General features: G+C 45.8%; 1 protein-coding gene across 1 annotated transcript in view; it reads right to left on the reverse strand.

Annotated features, from left to right (window-relative positions):
* Positions 1 to 25,145, reverse strand: part of ENAH (ENAH actin regulator) — a 137,678-nt gene that overhangs the window by 44,821 nt on the left and 67,712 nt on the right. Inside the window, 2 exon segments of the mRNA XM_043568099.1 lie at positions 14,108 to 14,285; positions 23,130 to 23,295. Coding sequence (XP_043424034.1) covers positions 14,108 to 14,285; positions 23,130 to 23,295 — 344 coding nt within the window.

Consider the following 25,145-nt stretch of genomic DNA (forward strand, 5'->3'; position numbering starts at 1 on the left):
AACACTGCACATGTGATGGGCTTCCCCTGCCTCTCTTCATCTCTTCGATCTTTCCCCAACTTACGGCCTCAAAGGCATTTTATTTCCTTCTAAGCAAAAACGTGAGCGAGAACAGCTGCTAACAGCTCACAGACTGCCGATCATTTACTAGAGGCCGGAACGGCGACAGTCTCCATGTGCTCCCAGCCCAGCACCCGATCCGCCGTGGAGGCTCTGCCTCCGGCCAAAGAAGCCTCAAGAGTCAACCGGAAGTAGTGGCCCGGTCCTGCCACCTGCTAACACTTGTGTAAAGGCAGGAATGACCCACGTCCCACATCCTCTTCCCTGCAGAGCTGAGCCGTCCAGCAGACCAGCTGACAACCTCCCCCCTGCCTCGGTCACTAAAGGCATTATTATTAAGTATGTGCACGGGCAAGCAGAAAACTATTGTCAAAAACCCGACCAGCGTTTGCTGGAGTACTGGCTGACTCTCCAGCCCGCATGGTGATCTCGGGTGCACAAACTAGAAACCTCGGGCCCTCCGCACCCATTCCTTTCCACTACTACTACCAGTTAACCTACTTGCAACCCCGTAATCTCTCGAACGGTCTCCACTGCCACGGGTCATGTTCCATGACCTCTTGTCCACACTGGTGGTTTTCGAAGTGGGACACATTTCTCCAGAATGCTAAACATACACTGGGGTGGGCAAGAGAACAGCATTTCTACTTCTGCTCATTTTTCTCTCATCCTTTTTCTTGCTTTCTTAATGTTTTATCGTGTACTCCGTATGTCCACACCGAAGTGCATATACTGAACCATACACACACCCGGAGCAGGGGAGAAGCTCAAAAACAAAGATACCAGCAGCCTGGGCGATGACGACAGCATCACTGGATGAAGCTGCCCATTCTGATCTCGGTACCTCCCCTTCCCCACGGCAGCCAGTGAGACCCTAACAACCGAACCAGACGGAATTGCCTGCCTTAGTAAAATTTCTTCCGCTGCTTCTCACTGCTCTTAAGATAAACAGCAAACTCCAGTGCCTTCTCTCCGTGACGTGACCACTGCCCATCTCACCCAGTCCATACTCTGTCTCCCGATGGTCCAGGCACACTGGTCTTTCCATCTTTCAGATGTGCTCCCCCTATGTCCCTCCCTCCACAGGGCCACCTCACACACAGAAGGCCCACGCCATTCTTCTCGTGGTGTGGTCGGCGGGAGTATTTCCTTTTGAGCCAACTAGAACTTGCGAGCAGCCAACACTCAACTGGAGTCCCTATTACCCCCAGACAAATAAGAGAACTTCCCCTTCATCAGGAGCGCTTTCCCCTACTTCAGGTTTTATCATGTATGTTTTTTTCTGTTAGCCACTTAAAAAATCTGAAAGGAGATAATAAGCATAAATATAAACTTAGATAATTATCAGAATTTCTAAGAAAGATGACGAATCTATCTAAAGACTTAGGAGAAAGGTTTTAGTATAATATTGCAGTTAGGGAAAGTGGTCCAAACTCACACTTGGATGAGAGAGAGACAGAGAGAATGGACTTGCGACAGCCCACAAAACTGAAGTCGGGTGGGGGTGATGGTAAAGACGTGCAGTTCCGTGGGCAAGGTTCATGGGGGAGGGGGCGCACTCAGTGACATGAGGGTGTCTCAGATCATTTGTAAGGAAAGTCACAACTTTGCTCGCTTATCCACATGTAGAGCTGAAAGTCTTGTCACCACGAGAAGTGTTTTCATTCTAAATGTACAATATGGAGACTTTCAAAGACCAAGTCTCTTCCCTACTTTTACGGGAGAAAAAGAACGAACAGAACCAATAAGAGTACACAGTTTCTAAGCTAATGCTCTTGGATGTGGGGAAAAAATGAAGGCAAGGCAATTCTGGGCAGGAAAACTGAGCTCAGAGGCAAAAGAGGATGGACGTCAGAGACTTCACCAATCGGTCATGCATTCACCTCTATGTACAGCTTGGCATGGAAAATTACTGCACAATTCTGCTATAACTCACCAAGTTTTTAAATGCTGGGGGTATAAAAAAATCATTCATTCATTCATTCAGAGAGTGCGCTCACACAGGAATGCTAAGGCGGGGGATGGGGGGGTTGGGCGGGGGGAATCTCAAGTAGGCACGCCCAGCACGGAGCCTGATGTGGGGCTCAATCCCACGACCCTGGGGTCGTAACATGAGCCAAAATCAAGCAGCAGACTCTTAACCAGCTGAGCCACCCAGGCACCCCAGAGATTAAGTAATCTCTGCACTCAAAGTGGGGCTCGAACTCACAACCCCGAGATCAAGAGTCGCACGTTCCGCTCACAGAGCCAGCCAGGTGCCTCTAAAATGTTCAGTTTTTTTAAACTAAAGAATCCGTGGAAGGCTTTTTGCTTTGCTCTGAAGCTCTTTATTTTAAAAAACTGCTAAGATCCATGGGGCACCTGGGTGGCTCCGTCGGTGAAGCGTCCGACTTCAGCTCGGGTCACGATCTCACAGCTCCTGGGTTCGAGCCCCGTGTCGGGCTCTGTGCGGACGGCTCAGAGTCCGGAGCCTGCTTCCGATTCTGTGTCTCCCTCTCTCTCTGCCCCTCCCCTTCTTGTGCTCTCCCTCTCTCTCAAAAATAAACATTAAAAAAATTTTTAACTGCTAAGATTCAGTCATCACTTTTACTGTACACCAGTCACACAACTTTAAAATGAGGAAGCCAACTGCTGAAGCGTGCAAATTCACTGGCACGGTGAAAACAGCACACCTGGACACGGGAGACACGCTGTTTACTAGCATTTACTTATCACACTGCCAGGCAGGACACACGCTCTTAGAAGACGGCTGAACCTTGAAAACATCACACTGACTTCGGTCCTATCGACACAAGGTCCGCCCAGAGAGCCATCTGCGGAAGAGACCAGGGACCCGCCGCTCCCGGTCACCTTCAGGCCGGGCGAGTGTGACTCGAGGCTTCAGCACAGAAGACCGGTGAGCCTGAGGGAGTAAGGAAAAGGACTTCTTCTAGGGCAGCACCACGGTAAAGAGCAGAACAGGTTTGTAAAGGAACCTCCTCCCTGTAAACGTGTCTCTTCCTACACGAATGACACCGTCATAACCAAATACCCCTGAGAACGTCCAGAAAACAGAGGTCAACTGTTTCCTGCGAGAATTTTCTCAGACGTTGTAGAAGCCCACGGAAACAGCAGGTCTACTCACGAGGACCATTCCCGGTTCCTCCGCATGAGAGTACGCTGTTGGCTCACGCCACCTGACCCCGCCGCTCTGTCCCACGCGGGGGACTCGGGCTGCCTCGCAGACACTTCTGACCACGTCTGTCTTCTCTGCCCAGGTCACAGCCCCTTCGGTCGGCTATTTTAAACTACTCGCTTTTGTTTCCCTCATAGCATGCAACCTAGTACCTTATTAGGAAAACAAATACTTTTCTTCTTTGACATTATGAGACCACCTGCCTCTTAGGAGTTTTTTATGGATTACCAAAACAATATTCTTTACGGATAAAATACCGATTTTAAAGATACCACTGTTTAATACCATCTTCAAAAAATGGATTAAATTTTCCTATCTTGTCTACAACATAAAACAGGAACGCCCGAGGTTCACCCACACGCACGGCACTAACGTGCTGGATACAAACACAGATGGACAAGCCCACAGCCCACAGGCCACTGCCACACTTCCAGGAGGATGAGAGCATGGCCGACTCCCAACCATTACATCTGCACAGCAGGCCTGGGGGCCACTGTGGGTTGTGACGGTCTCCCCAGAGAAGTGGATCCTACGGTTCATTTCTTACCATTAATGAACAGAATAGACTCTATTCGATTAAAGCTTCTCTCGGGGCTCCTGCGTGGCTCAGTCAGTTAAGCGTCCGACTTCGGCTCAGGTCATGATCTCACGGTTCACGGTTTTGAGTCCCGTGTCGGGCTCTGCGTTGACAGCTCAGAGCCTGGAGCCTGCTTCGGGTTCTGTGTCTCCCTCTCTCTGCCCATTCCCCACTCAGTTTCTCTCTCTCAAAAATAAACATAAAAAAAAAAAAAAACCTTTAAAGCTTCTCTCTACCCCCTACATCCGTGTTTACAGATGGAAAAGTCCTATAAAACAGGTATCTGGGGGCGCCTGGGTGGCGCAGTCGGTTAAGCGTCCGACTTCAGCCAGGTCACGATCTCGCGGTCCGGTCCGTGAGTTCGAGCCCCGCGTCAGGCTCTGGGCTGATGGCTCGGAGCCTGGAGCCTGTTTCCGATTCTGTGTCTCCCTCTCTCTCTGCCCCTCCCCCGTTCATGCTCTGTCTCTCTCTGTCCCAAAAATAAATACAAAAAAAAACGTTGAAAAAAAAACAGGTATCTGAATTTCTGACATCTAGCAAATGCTTCTCCAATCTACGGGCAACAAGTAGGACTAAAATCAGGACTTCAAGTGAAATAATTGTACATAAATTACTATTCTCAGGCACTGAAACCAGCAAATCATCAAGGATGACATCCTTGGGTCACTGCAGCACAATTAATTAAACTTAGGCTAAATGCAAAAGACGCTGAGAAATGCGGTCCCCCGCTAGACCTGCATCAGGTAATGCATTATGAGACGCCTAACCGTCTGACTGCCAGAGAAGCAAAGAAACGAGAACGAGACGTAGACAGACTGTCATGTCTGCCTGACAGCCAACTTCAGGCTAAAGTAACCTTCGGTAAGACCAGGACATGTAAACTAATCAGAAAAGTCCTATCTGTCCCTTTTAGTCATTCGGTCACATCCATCTTGGAGCGGGACAAGGTATCCTGGGCCTACAACGTATGGCGAAGGCCATGCTCGTGAACAGCGCAATATTAGAGTTGAGTTGTGGCCAAGCTGTTTGCTTTCCCAAACAGCAAGTGATCAGGAGCTTGTAAGTCTTGAAGTAACCATTTTCAGTTCATTTATTATAAATAATAATCCCCACATTATATGATCATGTAACCATTCATCTATGATAACATAACCAAGAAGTCACAAATGTACCAGTTAGAAACCAGAAGAACCTGAATTTCTAAGAGGCAGAGCTAGAACAGCAACCACAGATACTCGTGTTGGACAGAAGGTGCTTTCAATCTAATCGCCGGGCAATTTCCATACGTCAGGCACAAAACAGGGCCACCAGACCTGCATTCTCCCTGTCGTTGACAGATGAGGACCACGGGGGATCAGGACTGGGATCGGGACTGGGCTCCGCCCACTTCTCCGACTAGTGAAGTCCCGCCCTCACACACCCAGCCCCCAGTAAGTCATCCTGATGGCAGGAGAAAAGATACAAAACAGACAAAGAGGGAATAATAACAATAGGAAGAGAGGTTTCTCTGTTATAGGCAAAGCAAGGCTTGTATTGAAGACAGAATCCTGCACTAAAGAAATAAAAAATATGCAATAATCAATTCTCATCCACTAGCCAGTCTTATCCCACAGGCAAGACGTTTTCACTACGCTGCCGGGAAAAGCTAAAGAGACGCTGGAAATTCTTTTCTCAGTCAACAGTCTCCCTGATGACGGGTTAGGGCAGTCATTCTCAAAAGTTTTGGTCACGGGGCCCCCAAACTCTCTTAAAAATTACTGAAGGCCCTGAAGAGCATTTGCGTGAGTTACAGCTGCTGTCATTTGCTGTATTAAATAGACAGACAATATTTTTCCACTTTTAACTTCTAGTAATTCACTTTAAAAATAGCAATTAAAAATTATCATTATTATTTTCCAAATAAAAAAATATTAGCTATTAGGACAGCATGCTTTTGTATTTTTACAAATCTCTTTCATGTCTGGTTTAGTAGAACACAGCTGCATTATTTCACTCTCGTTCACATTCGGTGTGTTGTGTGTGGCACGCTGTTCCAGCTGAAGTGTAAGGAAAATGGAGTGCCTTACGGACCCCCTGAAAGGGTCCAGGAGAGGGTCCTCAAGGGTCCTTGGAGCACACTTTTTAGATCCCTGAGTTAGGGCTTTCAATTCAAGATTTCTGATGCTGCAGGTAGTTTAGCCCAAAGAAAAGGAGAATATGGAGAACACTCAGGCAGACCTCAATCCAGGCATCAATCCCTCTCATGACACGACACGACACGACACGACACGACAGGTAGCTACAAAGTGAACATTCGAACTTTCCCCCTGGTGACTAAAAAACTAGATACAGAATAATTCCAAGGATTAGTTAGTGTAAATGCTAGAGGGCAGGGTTATCCCAAACAGATGAGAAGGACGTGATACATGAGTCATTATCATTTGCATGAATCCAACAGTCACTTTCTTGTCCCAGAACTTCAAGGCAGTCCTTGTGGGTGAACGTGAGATCAGAGAGCAGAGGTGCAAAGGGAGGCCCAGGGAACAGAACGTAGCAGAGGCAGCCTTCCAAGAAAATCTGGCTCGGTGTACCCACTGAAAGTGAGGGTACCTACGTACCATGCTGGGGAGAGCTGAGACCCACCACCCAAATCACTTTCCAGAAACCCTCAGTTCCCCCATGGAACCCCAGTTGGGAAGGGCAGAGACACAGGCTGGACACTGAGGCTGCGCGACGGGTGGGGCACAGAAACTAGGAGCCTAGCTCGGCAGCCCCTAGCCTGGTCAACAGCTGGAAACCCTTTGTTACTTTAACCAACACCCTCGACCAGACAGATGTCCAGAGTGAGCCTGTCCAAAGAACTATCTTTCACGAGTAATCAAAGATACATAATGGGTCATGTTTTCAATTCAGGTACTGGGATTGTTTCAACTTTTCTTATCAGTATCTTGGCACAATCACAAAAGCACAAAAAGATCCGAAAATTCCTAAATGTCAACAACAGTCCATTAGAACTTCTGATAGGTTTTAGATTAATTATCTCTACGAAGAGCTGGTAAATTTCAGTCCCAAACAAAGCAGCTCAGGATCTGAATAAGTAGGTGTAACAATGTATGGCACACATTGTTCCCACAACTTTCCAAGACACACAACTTCAGCTGTGTCCCAGTGGTCTGGTGACAGCCTGAAAATCACCGCTCTCATCTTACCAGAATTCTCTTCCATGGAAAAGGACATTCGTATGTAACGCACACGCTAACTCTCTTAATAAATCACTGAACTGTGGGCTTAACATTAACGTATTTGCGCTCTAATTTCATTTTAACGTCTAATAAAGAAGTTAGTAAGTTTCTTTTCCCTACCGTGAGCTACTTGAAAACAAAACTGTGCCCGTGTGCTTTTCTTTCTAGAACCCAGACTCAGGTTCATAGAGAAATCAGCTTTATGCTGAACTACATTTTCATTTCCATGTCTTTCTCTCAAACCGGGGACTTTCTTCATCTGACAGTGGGGCCATTTGGTCTGCAAACACGCCGCCCCCCCAGGCTACAGCGGGCGTGGGGCGTGGGAAACGACCGGCTGGGATTTTCTCATGCACACACTCACCTAAGGGACACGGTGCTGGGACACGGTGCTGGAACACGGGCTTCCTGCTCAAACTCGCCTGGCCCTCACTGAAATCTCCGGTTTCAGTTTTCCTCTCTTGTCAGGACCCCCAGGCTCCCGCAGCCCCCTTTCCAAACCACCGCCGGTTGCTGGGGTCTGGCTTCATCCACAGGATCCACGTGCTCTCAAAGCGATCACACCTACCTTCTGCCCCGGGACAACCCAATCGTTGGCTCCTTCCCTGCCGGGCGGCCTCCCCACCCCGGCACTTACACTGTTACACTGCACGCACTTTTCACACTCAGCTCACAACGCCACCTCAGCAGGAACGCACGCCCAGCTGCTCCGGCGAAAAGCAGCCTCGCTCCCCTTCACGTGGAACTTCTTTCGGATTATAGCTGTGTCTTATCCTACGAGACCAGAAGAACCCTGGAGGAGATCTGAGTCTAATTACTACCCCTGGCATTTAGATGCACTCATATGATGGATGAATTCGCTAATTTCCTGTGAGGAAATAAAAGCAACGAGGCAGGTCTTCACCAGGGGGTAAAGCCAAGGAAGAAGCTGGAGAAAATTTCAAAGTCTCTCTACCACTTTTTAGTCCTCGAAGTTAATCCACACGGCAGAATTTTCTAGGAATTTATAAATATCAGCGTTCAAAAGTAACACTTTATAGCTCACTACTGCTAGCGCCTTCATCTCCTGTAATTCCCATAACGATATCCTAACACATTCCCACAAGGGAAACCACTTTGGAGAAGGTGCCCGCCACAGGAGGAGACATCTTGGGCTCCAATCGTAAGTGCTTTCCACCGAATCACGAATCACAATAAAAGACCGTGACATTTTACTGAAAGCCATAAAGCAAAAAACAAATAAATGAAAGTTCCTTTCTTTCCTATTTTCTCACCCTAAAGTGACTTCCCTCAAAAGCCTCTTAAATGCACTTTGAAGATGCCATTTGAGAAGCAGAGGAGTGGCCTGAGGGCCAGAGGACCCAACCCCAGGCCGCCTCCCTCTGGGGCCTCGGCCTCGGGCCTCCTCCGGGTGTGTCTGTCAGGTTATGCAGGGCCTGAGGGAACCCATGTCTCTCCTGCCAATATCTGTGACTAGAAGCCGGGGTCCCAGTTCCTGCAGATCAACCTCACCTTACTGTGAAGACTGATTTCATAAGCAGAAGAGGGAAGGGCAAAAGTGAAGCAGCAGGTGACGGTGACGCCACCTCCAAAAAGACAGTCCCACCGACCCGACCCCAAACCTGAGGAGCAGCTAATGCTTCCCGTTTCTAAAGGTTATCGTGCGAAAAGAAAAGATAGGACGAAACAGGCAGAGAGGGAGAGATTAGGGCCTGAGGTCCCGGGGGGGGGGGGGGGGGGGGGGGGGGGGGGGGGGGGGGGGGGGGGGGGGGGGGGGGGGGGGCAGAACACGTATTCTGGAGCAATGCTGGGAGCGCTGACCTGGCTGACCTGGCCTAAGGTCCCTCTAAAGAATGTGACAGACCCCACCTGCGCCCCCTCAGGTCCCCCTAGGAATGTGACTGAAGACCTGGCTGAAAATAAGGAGTGGCATAAAACCTGCGCCACACCAGGGACCACGTGGCCACAGACGGGAGCTGAGCAGGACTGGACGACCCAGCCCCTGTGGCTGCCCAGCAGTGAGGGATGAGGGGAGACGGATGGGAGCCACCAGAACCTTACAGAACAAGGACCCCAGCCTACTGTCGCGGGCAGTCGCTCTCGCGTGTCCCCTCTCTGGAGCAAGAGCTTCCGTACTCCTCCTCCTTCCTCGTATTCTACTCGAGTCAACTTCTACCTGCTGCTCATTTAACTGTGCCCACACCTTCCTGGTTCGACGCGGCGAGACAACGAACCTCAGTATGAGGCCGAAGTTCTGCGACAATGGTGACAAGCTTAAGTGACCGAACAAACTAAGTGGAAACTACCACCCAAGGTCACGTGTGGGATCCTCCCAGGGTCCGATCCTGTACGGTTTTCTGGGGGCACTGAAGTGCTCCCCACGCAGGTGTCCCAACCGAATCTGTGCCTCCCCACCCCTGTCCCCGTCCGCTTAAGGCCACGTTCACCACGGCCCCTGCCGGACACATGTGGCACCACCTGACCACGGCATAGCCTGACCGCCCGGCACACCACTGGACAACTGTAAGCGAGTCAGGGCACAGGGCCACGTCACGGCTGTGGCCCGGGCCCAGTCCCCGGACTCGTGCAGGCTGTGCCCCTGCCTCTCACAGGAGGTCACGGCCGACTGTGGGCCACTACAAAGACCACAAGTGACGCATGCGCCCGGTCGGGAGCCGGCGGGCAGCAGGCACCTGATGAACACGTCGTTCCCGCCTCAGCCCTGCTTTAAGGACAAAATGCCGACGGACGGGCATGGAAGGTCATAGTGTCACCTGTGCTCCACTCTGCTCGCTTTTTGCTGGGGCTGTTTCACTTCCGGGGCAGCATCACAGTGGCACCAACCTCCTGCCGGGCAGCCCTTCCCGTCCTAAAGCACCCACCTGGTCACAGGAGCACTCACCCAGTGTCCCCCAGCCCGGCACCGAGTCGCAGGCCCTCCCAGCCTCCCCGACTTCTCCCTCGGGGTCCCCTCCTCCATAACCCCTTGCGCCCAGGCCACCACACGTCTCTTTGTTATTTCCCAATTTCCCCAAGTTCCAATGCCCCAACCCCATCTAGAATGTTCTACCACTCATGAGGCCTACTCATTCTTCAAAACATAACTCAAGTGTCATCTTCTCTTTAAATCCCCCCTTTGACCCTGGAACCTTCTCGGGCATTCCAAAGGCCTTTCTGCATACTTCACTCACAGCACTTCCACACCGTGTGCCAACGAGCCGCTCTCGTTTCCAGCAGCTCCGGCCAGACTGGAAGCCCAGGGGCCGGGGACAGGCTTCTCTGGCGAGAACATTCCCAGTGCCTGGCACAGACCCTGTGCTCAAAACGTACAGGACAGCTTCTGCAACATGACCTCAGTATTGTCCTGTGGATACTGCCACCTTCAGGACTGAAAACTTCAGGACTGAAAGTGTCGCTGGTAACTTAAGATATTTCTAGAAACTTTGTGAGATTTTTAAAATCCAATTAATTCCAAAGCATATCTCAAAAATATTAAAAAATGCTGAGATAAAATTCATATAAATGCTCCCATTGAAAGATATATCAGACCAAGTTTCGAGCAAAAAAAAAAAAAAATTAATGGAATCTCCCTATATTAAATGTTTTAAAAAATAAAAAAAAATTTTTTTAAACATGAGGATCTCTTGGACTGTGGTCCCATCTTCAATAGCTATAAAATAATATCTATCAAAAACAGTCTTAGTTAATGGTAAGGTATTTGAAGGTGTTCCTTCTACAAAGGTATGCTTAATCTTGGTTGAAAAGAACAAAAGCAGAACATACTTGCTGGTTTCAGTCTGATTTTCCTTTTAAACAAGTGAGTTTAAAAGATTATTTCCTATTTTCAAATGACCTGAACCTTTCTCAAAAACAGATTGTGCAAATTTACCTCCACTAATCATCACAAGGACTAACTGTGTATTTTATGTAATCCACAACTATTATCTGCAAAACTGTTATAAATGTACTTGACAAATAACACAGAAATGAAAAATAATCAGTCTGGATAATACATTTTGAACGTAACTCTTTAAAATCGAGTCTACGTCCGTTAGAGAAAGGAGACCGAGAAACTGTAACATTTGGTATAAAAGAATGAAGCCTAATTCAATTCTTTTTCAAGAATGTTAGAACATGTGATTTGTGTTTTTTAAATTCCAAATATAACTGGCTGTATTTAGCACCTCCTGTACTTTCCAGTATATTAGATAATTGCACAGCAAGTTAAAAACAAAATAAAGGAAAACATTCCTGCCACCCTCCCTTTTCATAAAAGAGATGGAAATATCACACACACACACACACCCCACACAGAGTACCTTATAAAGGTCAGTATGAATAGCCCCAAAGAAAGCTGTTTTTTAATTAAAAAAAAATTTTTTTTTGAGGGTTTAGAGGACTCGGGGGCAAGGGAGAGAGAAAGGAAAACCGGGCTATTGCGGGTTTTGGCAGAACGGACGGGTTAGTGACCGCTGCCCCCGCTTGGCGCCTCGGCGGCCAGGGGCCCCGACCCCCACGTAGGTCAGAGCGGCTTCACGGTCTCGTCTGTGTGTGCACTGGGTTTCTGAAGAAGACGTTGTCTGAACAAAGGTGTGTATGACTTTAACAAGCCTAAAACTCACTCGGAAGGATAAACCGGTATTCCGTGGCTAATACTGACATTAACAGCTAAACAGCAAACAAAGAAACACAAGTATTCAATACAGAAAAGCGGTTTTAAAAAGTGCTAACCGTGAAGAAGCAGGAAGACGGGGATCTGCAGTCGCTTTACCTTTAGGAATGTTTATTTCTGTTGCTTCTGATCAGAGATTTATTGGGCATAGAGGGGACACACAAGTTAAGCTTTTTCGACTTGGTTTTGGCAGGAAGACAATGGATGGTTTCAGCAAGGAACTGGCTGTGGACCCAGAGCAAACAGCTGTGGAAGGCAAGGCATGCCCCAGATGAGAGGGGACATTACTGGGGGTGTTTGCTTAGGTGGCTGGGAGGGGCCCCCTGAATAATACTGGGGTGATACGTCCGGATCCCAGTTTGGAGATCCACGGAAAAAATTTTACCCTTCTGCTTCCTAGCATCTGAATCCTCCTGTGCCTCCGTTTCCAAGCCAATTAATTAATGCCATCAAAGATCAGAAATTACCGTTTATCTATAGTAATTTATGAAAAAGTCATTTTCTAAAAAGATCAGACTATAAAGAACACGATCCATCTCACATGCTTTGTTTTCTCTAATGAAACTGCCATCAAACCAAGGGCCTCTGTGCCTTGACAGGGGCCACGATGCAGGGAGACAGTTAAGACGGGCCAGCCTGTCCTAACAACCTCTCCGTCGCGCCTCAGCCCACGGCAGTACAGGCTCAGGCTGCGACACGGAAGAGAACAAAACTTCAAGACCAACTGAGAAGACTCTGCTAAATGTTTCTGCCTTACCAAAATGTTTGTAGCTAGTGAGATGATGGGCGATCTTCGGAAATTACAAGAAAATGTAATTGAGTCTCTCTACATTAAGACTCATTAATTTCACAAGTTCCAGATCAGAAGAAACAACATTAATTAGCATTTGCCTTTCGAAAGCCAACTATCGGACTACATGCTGATAAAAACAATCCTTTCCATTTAATTAAAAAAAACCTGGATGACAAGATAAAAAACAATCATTTTAACCACTTCGATAGCATTCAGTTCCTAATGTAAGTCCACCGACACTCTTCTGAAGGTTGAGAAATAAAAATACTGCTCGTCTGTTTTAAACACAGCGAAGCCGAATGTCACTGTCTACATACCCCCTCCACACTCTGGTCCTTGGATTATGTGTTATGCAGCTGGCCTCTTCATGGGATGTGAAGGGTCACAACTCTGGTTTCTTCCCTAGGGTGAGACCATGACGAGAGAGGAGCAGCACTGTGCCCGCGACAGCGCCCACAAGGGACCCCCACCGGCGGCACTTCGACCATCCACACCCATGACTGTACACACCGGCAAGCGATCCCATGCTATCTTCTGCACTTAGTGACAAATCAGAAGCTCCAGAGGCCTATTTTCTCAGATCGACAGGATGTAAGAGCTATGTACAGATTATCTGCAGAAATCTTAATTTCCTCAAAAGATCTAACATAAACCATCTACAGGCATAAGAACGTAGTTTCGGCAAGATTCCCAACTGTCTTCTTGCTCTGAAATTCGTATCTGAAATAGACTAACACATGGGCTAGATAAGGCATGGTATAAATAAGGTATCTAACATATCTATGATACGTTTTCAAACTCTGTACCTTCAACAGAATATCCAAAATTTATCTCTCTCTCCCCTCTTAAAATACACAAATTTTGTTGATAGCACATTCATATCATCAAGATCACTACTAACAACACAACAAAGGCAAGAATAATTGTACTTCTATTGTTTTACATAAGACACTTACTTTCAGAATATAAAACCTATCTCCCCAAAGAGATAACCACACATTGGTGTATTTCGTTTTCAATTCTGTGGACCAAAATTAAAACACAGCTTCTCTCTGATACCTATATAGTTTTAAATCCTGGGTTTTTACAGTGAATTATCTCTGCAGATCTTTAACCATCATCAAGTGTCAGAGGAAATGCAATTCATGGCTTGCACCACCTGAGGGCACTCCTAAAAACCTTTAAACAACTTCCAGAATCCAGTTCTTGCCTACTAGAATGAGGGAAACCCAGTCCTACTTGAGGCTCATGGGCTCAGGAGTGGCTTCAAAAACGTGTTTCAGAAAACACTTGTGTCTTCATACGAGGTGAGATGATAAATACATGTAATTTCTATCCACTGCACATTCTCTGAGCCTCACATCCGTGCAACAAAAGCTGAGGTTCTAGAGAAGAATGAGCATAACTAATTTACAAATGACAGGGTTACAAATTTACTAACTAACCAATCTCATAAGACTATCTTCAGGCTCTACGTTTAGCATCAACAAACAAAAGTTCACCTTTCTGTGGAAAACAACAAAAATTCAAGAATTATTTCAAATCTATTTAACACATACACACACATGGCACCTCGGTTCAAGGAAATGAGTAAGCCTGGACACCGTACCTGTTTCCTGTGAATTCAACACCTCTAAGGCATGCATCATGGCACTTGCGAAGACATTGGCATCCTCCTTGCTGCCAAAGTTGAGGCCATACACCTGTCTGGCGTCTCGCCACTGGTGGAAGGTCTGTGTAGCTTGATTGTACTTCAACCCTTTAGGAATGGCACAGTTTATCACGACCTAAAAGACAGTAATTCCTTATAGAGTCAACCCAGTAAGTGGCAATATCAACAAATCCTGATTGGACAGACTCATTCAAAACTGGTCCTGATGGACCTTGGCCAAAACAAAACAAAACGAAACAAACTGGTTACAACAACTATCAATGGTAAAATCAGCCTGTAAAAATAACAGTCTGACGGAAGTTAGCTGTCTGATGGTTACAAAGGTCTGGCCTTTAAACAGTAAATCAGCAGGACAAAAGAAAATCCGTATCTTCGTTAAATATATTTTTAACACGTTTATTAAAACATTATCGGGGCGCTTGGGTGGCTCAGTCGCTTGAGCGTCCGACTTCGGCCCAGGTCATGATCTCGCGGTCCGTGAGTTCTAGCCCCGCATCGGGCTCTGTGCTGACAGCTCAGAGCCTGGAGCCAGTTTCGGATTCTGTGTCTCCCTCTCTCTCTGCCCTTCCCCCGCTCATGCTCTGTCTCTCTCTGTCAAAAATAAACAAACATTAAAAAAAATAAAAAATAAATAAAGCATTATCAATTCAGAAAGCATACAAAACGTAAGCACGTATCTCAGTGAACGTTCCCACGTAGCCAAAATCCTGATGGAGAAATAGGATGTTAACACCAGAAACCTCCTTCCTAAATGCTCCACCTCCCAAAGGCTCTAGCGCAGTTCCACCTCCCAGATCAGGCCTGCAGCTTTCTGAACTTCACGGCACATGACTCAAGTACAACTGTGTGTGGGCGTCATCGGTCCGCTGCGAGCGGCTGTGCTTTGTCCTCTCCCGCTGCTGCTGCTCGGTGGCACTCCATCGTACAGACCATGCCTATTGACCTATCCTCCCAGTACTGGACATTTGGATTACTTGCAGTTCAGCGCTATTAAAAGCAGTGATGTCACGAACATCCCGCACGTCTTCCGTCTTCCAGTACATGAGCACCCACTCTGTCGGGCGTATACCCAGGAGTGGGGTGGTCACGGGCCAAAGATACGTTCGGCTTCAGCGAAAAACTCCACGTGGCATTCCAAACTGGGTCTGCCAATTTTCACTCCCCTGGCAGCATGCTACAGCTTGCACGAGTGCACAAACAACACCACGTTATTGGAACTGTATTTCTCTGATCACTAATGAGATTTAGTGCTTTTTCATGTTGTAACGGCGCTCTGGATACCTTCTTTTATCAACACTGCTTTAATTAAATCTCTTGCCCGTTTTTGTACTGAGCCATCCATCTTTTTCTTTATTGATTTGTAAGAGTCCTTTATATATTCTGAACAAGACCCCCGTTACCTGTGCTGCAAATATCTTCTCCCCTAACGGTGTCTTCCGATGAATGGAGGTTCTTAACTTTTATCCGGTCCAAATTAGCCTTCCTTTCCTTTCACAGTTAATGCTTTCATAACCTGCTTAAGAAGTGTTTCTCAGTCCCAAGACCATGAAAATACTATCCCGTGTTATTTTAGGAGCTTTATCATTTTAACTTCCAGAGTTACATCTCCAATCCACCCACAGACGGTTTAGGCCTCTGGTGTGAGAGAAGGCTCGAGTTTCCTTCCCAGGATGGCCGTCCAATCGATCCGGCACTATTAACCGTGCTTCAGGTTTCTACTTTCCACAAATCAGGCGGCTGAACAGCTCCATTTTGTTCTACTGGTCAGATGCCCACCTGTGAGCCAAAAGGAGAGTGTCTCCCTCATCGTAGGCTTCTCCTAAGCCTTGACTGCCGCTGGAGTGCTGTCCTCCTTACTCTGCCCTTCATTCTTCCAGGGCTATCTTCAATCCTGTGTGCGGCCACGGCTCCGTATTCACACGATTCGTTCTGTGTTGGTTACGCCATCTGCCAGTCTCTGCTTTTCACTGGAGTGTCCAGTCCACTTACGATGTTTCATACAAATTTGGGTCTAAATCCATCCTGCCTTCTTTTGGACTTAATTATTATTACCCTTCTGCTAGCTCTAGTCACACCGCTGTTGTGCTAGCGGCTGCCCTAGAGATCACAACAGGCACCAAAACATGACTGTCACACTTATGCAACAGCTGATCGCTTAGGATTTGCCCACATTTACACTTTCTGCTGCATTTTATTCCTCCTGCCCTCTCCAGGCTTCTGAGGGGACCCTTTCTGATCCCAAAAAACACGCTTTAGAACTTCAATTTCTTTCGATGCAAATCTCCTCGTGATGAATTCTCTCCATTTTTGTCAGAAAGTGTCTTTAATTCACCTTCATTTTTGGAGAGGATTTCTATCAGGTACAGAATTTGAAGGGGTCACTTGTTTTCTTCCAAGCCCAGTACCTTCCTAGCTCTTGCTGGTTCTGCCACTGGTCAGCTGGTCAGTCAGCTGACCACTCTCGCTCGCTTCAGTCTTGTTTCCACTGGCAGCCCGCAGGCCTCACGCTGCGAGGCGTGAGCGTCCGGTGTTCGCGACGGGACAGGTTTAGATGGTTTTCTTTCCATTTACCTACTTTAGGTCTACAGCATCTCTAAGTTGACATTCTATTACAAACTTGAAAATTCTTGTTCATGATCTCCTCAGTTTTTCTTCTGCCCTCCATCGTCTCCTCTCCTTCGGGCCCCCAATTACACACACAATTTCCACTATATTCACTAGGTCTTTTTTCCCTTAATCCCCTTCACCTCTTTCGCCCAACCCCCCCACCCCCGCCCACCCCCATTTATTCTCAAGATTCACGAGCCTTTGTTTTTTAGATTCCACATGTAAGTGAAACCCTATGGTATTCATCTTGTCCCTACCCTCCAGATCCATCCCGGTCGTTGCAAATGGCACGGTGTCTTTCTGTGTACCTGGCGGAGTAATCCCGTGTTGGTCACGTGTCCCAAATCCACTGTATCCTCGGACCTAGGATTTGGGCCTGGGTAGGGCCAGAGCCATGGCTGGGTTAGGGTTCGGACCCAGGAGAAGACAGGGGCCTATCCACCCACAGTGCAGAGACCTCTCCAGAGGGCAGAGTTGAAGGCAAGGGTCACAGTTTCTGTTTTAGGACCACACTGAGGTTTGGGTTAAGATTAGATTTTCGCTCAGGGGCACCTGGGTGGCTCAGTCGGTTAGGCGTCCAACTTCGGCTCAGGCCACGATCTCGCGGCTCATCAGTCCAAGCCCCGCTTCGGGCTCTGCGCTGACAGCTCAGAGCCTGGGGCCTGCTTCAGATTCTGTGCCTCCCTCTCCCTCTGCCCCTCCCCTGCTCACGCTCCGTCTCTCTCTCAAAAATAAACAAAGATTAGATTTTTGCTCAGAATCATACTCTCCAGTTCCATCCATGTCACTGCAAACAGCAATGTCCTTCTGTGCTCCTGGCTGCGTAACATTCCACCGTGTACACATACGTCTTCTCTGTCCATTCGTGTGTCGGTGGACACCTGGGTTACTTCCACATTTTGGCTACTGTAAGTATTGCTGCAATAAACGTAGGGGCACATATATCTTTTGGAATTAGTTTTCGTTTCCCTGGGTCGCTTAAGCTCTTTTTTATACGCCCATCTTTTTCTCTCCCCGAGTGTCTTAGCTTCAGTCTGAACATTTTCTTATGATCTGTCTTCCAGTTTACGAATTCTTTTTAGCTGTTACTAATTTGTCGTCATAGTCATCACTGACCCGTCAGTATCAGTTATTCTTCAATTCTGAAATGTCCTTTGGTTCTTTTTTCAAGCTTCCAGTTCTCGGCTGAAATTCTCACCTTTGTGCTATTTCCCTGAATATATTTAGTATTAGTTATTTTAAAGTCAATTTCTGATAATTCAGCTAACTGGATGGACTCCCAGTGGATCTGTTCTATTACTGCTCCTCTTGTCTCCTCATATGCCTGGTTACTTTGACCTAATGCCAGACATTGTGCGTGGACAACTGTATGGAAAGTCTGAGACCCACAATGATGCTCTAGTTTTCCAGGGAAGATTTATGTTTGCTTCTGGCAAGCAGCTAGGAAACTAACAATCTGAAGTCAACTTCATCCAACAGTGAACGAAGTGATTACAGGCTGGGTTTCAGTTCCCATAAAGGCCAGCCTCACTCCGAGTCAAACCTCTTCCCACAGGACAGGGCTTCTGGGTCCCACATCACAGCCTGGGGATTACCAAGAAAGCTCTCCCCTCATTAGCAGGCCCTAACTTTGGATTTTTGTTCTGCTGGTCCCAGGAGTCTGCCAAAAGCTCTGCTCAGTCCTCTTTCAAAACCAAGACATGACTCAGAGGTCTGAAGCTGGGCTCACTTCTCTGGTTCTCACTTCTTTCTGATCTTGGACCCAGAATTCTTCTTTGTCATGTAGGCTCTCCAAACACAGTTTCTTCTTAACATTCTGTCCAATGGTTTTAGTTCTCACAGAGAAGCTCTATGTTACCTCATCTACCAATACCCAAACTTGAAATTATTTTTAAAATATGGCCTTATATTATAAAATGTATAAAATATGAAGACCTTATACTAAGTGAAATAGGCCAGACATAAATCGACAAATACTGTCTCATTCCACTTATCTGAAATACCTGTAATAATCAAACTCATTAAAAAAAAAAGAGGAAAAAAAAAAAAAGATAGAATGAAGGCTGCCAGGGACTAAGGAAGAGGAACACAGGGACTTCCTATTTAACGGGTTTGGAGTTTCAGTGTGGGAGGATGAAATGGTTCTGGAGATGAACAGGGGTGATGCTCAATACTGTGAAGGCACTTAATGCCACTGAATCGTACACTTAAAACTGGGTAACATGGGAAATTTTACATTGTGTGCACTTTACCATAATTTAAAAGAGGATGGCCTTTTGTCATGTGATGTTTATAAGCATCGAGGTGGGGGGCCACACACAAGCCATCCATAAAGGTGTAAGTCTCACCGCAAGGTGGGTCTGTATCCCTACTTGGCAATCAGTCTGAAAAGGTCAGGCAAAAAAAAAAAAAAACAGCCACATTCACTTTTTCAATTGTTCAGGAACAGAATGTTAAGAGAAGGGGGGGAGATTGTTACTTAAATCACATTATGTCATCACTGGTTCACTTTCTCCACTGTGAGAAATTTAACACGTTCATTCAATTGCTTCATTCATTTTTAACTTTCAAGGGTAGGCAGTGCCATACATCACCTCGAGAAACTTTATTTTTTATTCATTTATTTTATTTTATCAAGTAGGCTCCACACCCAACATCGGGCTTGAACTCATGGGCCCTGCAATCAAGAAGAGCGCCCTCCACTGACTAAGCCAGCCGGGCACTCCTCTACAAACTTCACAAGTAAGGGAAAGCCCGCGTGTTCGTTTAACACTAAGTGTTTGCTGGGTGTCCACTAGGGGCGCCCTCACGTCCGGACCTGACAATAATGCGCGGGTTATTCTCTAGATTAACGTGACGTTCCATCCTACACGTGCTCACCCACTCCCCGCCGGACCCTAACGAGCACACTGTGCACTGAACGCCTAACTCTTCCTGGTCTCCTTGGTTCAACACCTGATCTCATCTGCGAAGTTGTCCACGACCCTCTTCCCTGTCTTCTCAGCAAACATCTTTCTTGTATACCTCTCTGTGCTGCGAATGGCACGTACCAGGCTGAAACCACTCACCGCCTGTCTTCCCCCCCATTCCCTACCGCCGCCCTCCTGCAAACCCAAGCACGGTGCCCAGAACACAGGAAGCACCAAGTGGGAAGCAAAAAAAAAAGGGGGGGGGGAGGAGTAGGTGATTTTTTAAACAGCTCTTACTAGAGAAAGTTTAGACACTGTTTAATAAATTATAGTCTGTTTCAGCTTCACTGATAACCATTGAAAAATATAACAAGGTACTCTGGAAAACCAATTATTTATTAGATTTATTCTTAGGTAATCATTCTTGTTACTCCAAGCAATATCTTTATAAAATTATACAGCTGACCCTCGAACGACAAAGGTTTAAACCACATGGGTCTACTTACCCACAAACATTTTTCCAAAATAGTCTTGTTTACAGTCCTGTAAGTGTATGTTCTCTTCCTCATGATTTTAAGAACATTTTCTTTGCCCCACCTTACTTTAAGAACAAAATGAATAATACATATAAACTACAAAATATATGTTCATTGACTATGTTATTGGTAAGACTTCCAATCTAGGGGTGCCTGGGTGGTTCAGTCGGTGAAGCATCCAACTTTGGCTCAGGTCATGATCTCACAGTTTGTCAGGCCCTGTGCTGACAGCTCAGAGCCCGGAGCCTGCTTCTGATTCTGTGTCTCCCTCTCTCTCTGCCCCTCCCCTGCTCACGCTCTCTCTCAAAAATAAACATAAAAAAAAAAAAAAAAAAAAAAAAAAAAAGACTTCCAGTAGACAGTAGGCTATTAACAGTTAAGCTCTGGGGGAGTCAAAAGTTATCCATGGATTTCCAACTGCACGGGAGGCGATGCCCCTAACCCCCAGCTTGTTCAAGGGTCAGCTGTATTTTCAAGTTGTTTGTTGCTAGTTAAACTGCTCTTACATCCAGCAACCATGATGAGCAATCTTACTAGTTCTCATATTTTATCTGCAGCTGCTTGGCATTTTTTATGTACTTCAGTGAATAAGGTCAACTCTGTTTCCAATCTGTATAGCTTGTGTTCCATCATATTCATGTCACTAGGTTACCTCCGCCTCTGCAATGCTAAATGAAAATGACGAAAGCTGAAATCCTCAACTAATTCCCGAGTTTAATGGAAATTCCCCCCCAATATTATACTATCCTGTAAGATGTGTGGTGTAGGTTTATACAATGCATCCTTATCAGCTTAAGAAAATTCATTTTTATGCCAAATATGCTGAGATGCTTATGTACGGATTTTATCAAATGCTTTTTCTGAATCTCTCATTTCTTGCATGTTTCTCCTGGTAAAGGACATTAAAAAATTAGCTAATGTTAAACTAGCCTTACATTACTGAGATGGAGACAAACCTTATTTGGTTAAGAGGTGGTATTTTTTTCATATACATTGCTGCATTTGGTCCATTGATATCTTATTGAGGACTTTTGTATCTATGGCAGTGTTCATAACTGAGGCTGGCATATAATTTTCCTCTCTCAAATTGTTCTGTTTCAGATACCAAAATTGTACTAACCTCATAAAATACTACTCTTTAGAAGAGTTTGTATAAAACAGGTAACAACTTAAAGGTTTTTAAATTTTGTTTATAAATACTTTAGATTCCCTCCCTCCTTGGTTTTTAGATTTTGGGGGGAGACTATTAACTACTGACTGTGGGTCTGTCTTTCCATTATTCTGCCAGTCTTGGTCAATTGTATTTTTCTACAAAATGACCCATTTCTTGGCATAAAGCTGTTTATGATACAGTTGATCTCTTTACCGTAACTATAATGACATCTCTTTTCCAATCCTACTATTTTTTGTAACTTTTCATTTTTTATTTGATTCTACCAATTTTTCCATTCAATGAAACAGCTTTTGGGTTAATGATTTCTATTTACGTTTTTTATTTAGTTAATTTCTCCTTATATTTTTACTATTTCCTTCTGTTTTCTTTGGGCCAAGCTCGCCATTAAGATTTGTCCATCTGAGGGCAGCTTAGATGTGCCAGAGGTTTCTATATATCACATCCTGTCACTCAAGTCTAAGTCTTTTATTTTCCAAACATTTTTTACTCTTCATAATGATGTGATTTTCACGTCACGAATTTAGAAGTGTTTCTAAGTTTCCAAACATTTTGGGACACCTGGGTGGCTCAGTCACTTGAGCGCTGACTCTTGATTTCGGCTCAGGTCACGATCTCGAGCCCTGTGCTGACAGTGCAGAGCCTGCTTGGGATTCTCTCTCTCCCTCTCCCTCTACCCTCCCCTGCTCGCTCTCTATCTCTATCTCTCAAAATAAACAAACTATAAAAAAGAAAGAAGAAAGAGAAATCCACACTCCTTTGCGTCCTATGCTGACGGCGTGTGGCCCAGCGCGGAGCTCCACCCCGTGTAGACAGAGGTCTCAAAGTCCAACCTCCTGCAGGCCCACAGCGGCTGCACACCGACGACAGACCTGAGTCCGTAGCTATTCACAGTTCTTAACTGCCATCCTGAAACACAAGGCTGCCGCGGCACCTGTCTGCACACTACACCAGGGTTCCTGGCAGAAACCCGGGGACCGGCCTTTCCTTAGTTAAGGACTCAGCCGGAAATTTCCTATTTTCCTGCATGGGTTTGACACTGGTCGAGTCCACCATCTTACCAGAACCAAAAGTATTTCATGAATCTGTCCGTTATACAAGTTCTTGCTGCAGTTCGCATATACTTGGCGCTGGTGAGGCCCCACCCACGTTCCCTCTGTCTACCTCTGCTCGCAGTCTGCTGAGACCCAAGACATCACGTCATCAGGTAGTGCAGTCACCTTTCTGAGAAATCCGGAGCAGGGAAATAGGAAAGGCTTAGTTTTCATCCCAGGTACGAATTACAAAAGCCCAACTATTCCAGCAATCTTAAAACCTACAATGTTTCCATCATACGTGAATTTACAGTATTTGCTGAAGTTACTAACATTTTCAACTCCCTCCTCTAGCCCCACACCTTTGGCAGGAAATGAATTCCTTAAACATACAACCTGCTATTTAAGTGGTATTTCACATTTTTTTGGTCCTAAATTTACCTTAGATTCCCAAACCGAGCTAGCGGGAAAGCCAGAAGATCTAACGAATGTTCATAATTTAAAGTCGTATTTGTATTTTTGTACAGTTAGCTCTAAATCCTCATCCATGCAAGGTGGACAGGGTGGGAAGGCAACCCCATCCCAGTTTTCCCACACGGAGTAGGCTGGCTGTAGTCGCCAAGAGCTCCTTCGGGCTGCGGACTACTTTACGGTCCTTCTGTAATTCTACACAACTTTCACTAGAAGGTAAGAGACCCTTACCTGATGGTCCTGAATCTTCCTGCCCACCACTCTGAACGTGTTGTTGCCTGTATGGTGATATATGTGAACTCTGCTGAACCCCGTTGAGCCACCAGCTGGCACCCACTTCTTGTTGGCATCGTCATAAACCATCACAGCAGCTCTTGCCTGACAAATACTCTGTTCACTGTAAAAAATAAAACATGCAAACTTAAGACATTTAAAATATGCTAAGTTTCCCATTCAGCTCTACAAACCAGAGTGAGCCCACAAGTAGTGCCTCGCTGGCTGCTAGAACAACGGGGAACATGACAGAGGCTTCCGGCCTCGATGGGTAGAGTCTAAGCGGGCAAAAGAGACCAAAAACTGAAGTGTAGTGTGGGACCGGCGGGAAGTCAGGATCCACGAAGAGCACATAAATAAGAAACACGAGAAATGTTTTCGAATCTAATACACTGAGTATCTAATACATTCGTCAAACTGAACACAACCACAGATATAAATTAACCATCATCGTTCAACTGCACGTATGTTTATAATACTGGTGACCTGTGATTACCCACTCTTTACCGGAGAGGTGATTCTTACCATCGGGCTTGCTGCAAGGCCAACGTAACAAACTCTGACCACTTCCATCCGGTCCGTGAGATATGGAGTGGCCACTAACAATCAACTGATGGCAATGTGACTTGAGTCCTTGACTCCACGTGGGCAAGACAACATCCCATGTTCATTTAAACATGCGACGGTAACATGAGACCCTTTCTAAAGATGCCTCGAGATTTTAGATTCTAACCCTCATAAGTAAACATTAAAGAAGAAAAGACTAATTTCCAGGAAGGATCTTTAAATCTCAGTTTCATTCCCATTATTTGTTACCAAGTAAGACTGAGATACACAAGTAAAATGTAAAGATGATCTTAATTTCATATTATGTACTAGGTTCATCTTTTAAATATTCTATAATACTACTGGGGAAAAAAGGGCTGATTTGAATTTTATTACTTCATACCATATCTTATTTTTTAAAAATCAAGTACCAAGAGTGGGTAACAGAAGACAACAGGTACGTTATGTTAGGCCACACCAATTAAAACGACTCAATCTCCACATCCAAGACTTAGCTGATGCTTAAAGCGGAGACCAGTGGAGGTGCTCCCAGTGGCTCAGCCAACCTTACCCTTAACAAAAGTACTGCCCGTTCTACCAGTTTTAGCCTCAAAGATTTTAAACAGTTATCAGTGTGGGTTCTTGGCCAATATCCTCAAAAACAAGTCACTCTCAGACCCTCCCCTCTTACTCACACCTCTGCCCCGTCCCTCAATAGCCTGTGTTTTACTCTTATCATGTGACGTGATGACAGAAGATCAGGGGAGACCCACTGGGGTGACAGCACTGAGCGACACGGTTGCTTCAGAACAGCGAGGTCATCACTATTTCTACCTTTCCATCAGAGAAACTTTGCAAAAACGAACTCATAACAATACGTGTGCAGCACAAACACTGAAATAAAGTGGTACTGTCTAAACTTTCATGCTGCACTGAAATTTCTTGGTAAACTAGTTCTGGGAATAAAAACAAGTTAATTACAAAAAGTGTGAGTTATTTCTAAATGCCTAATTAAAGAGCACCTGTCAGCTCAAAAGTTGAAATCTCTTCATGGCTCACAGCAGAAATACTTGCCAAGTGACAGCATTTACAGGGCGCTGCACAAAGATTATGTGAAACAAGCTTAGGCAAAGTGCTCCTTACAGCATACAATCCAAGACACAAATCTACCATTAATCGTAAATAACAAATCTGTAAATTAATACATAACAGTATTTTCCCATTCTCAAAAATCAGTATTCGGGACATATGTTTCCTAAGGTTCAAAATACACTATCTCCTCCAGAAGTCCCAGCGGGATCATATAAGCCAAAGCAATAAACCCCCATTTGTTGTATATTAAATCATTCCATGCCTAAAAAAAGTGTTTGTTTCTTTTTGAGTTTATTTATTTTGAGATACATAGTGAGCAGGGGAGGGGCAGAGAAG

The sequence above is a fragment of the Prionailurus bengalensis genome, chromosome E4 (genome assembly GCF_016509475.1).
Source record: "Prionailurus bengalensis isolate Pbe53 chromosome E4, Fcat_Pben_1.1_paternal_pri, whole genome shotgun sequence".
Lineage (NCBI taxonomy): Eukaryota > Metazoa > Chordata > Mammalia > Carnivora > Felidae > Prionailurus > Prionailurus bengalensis.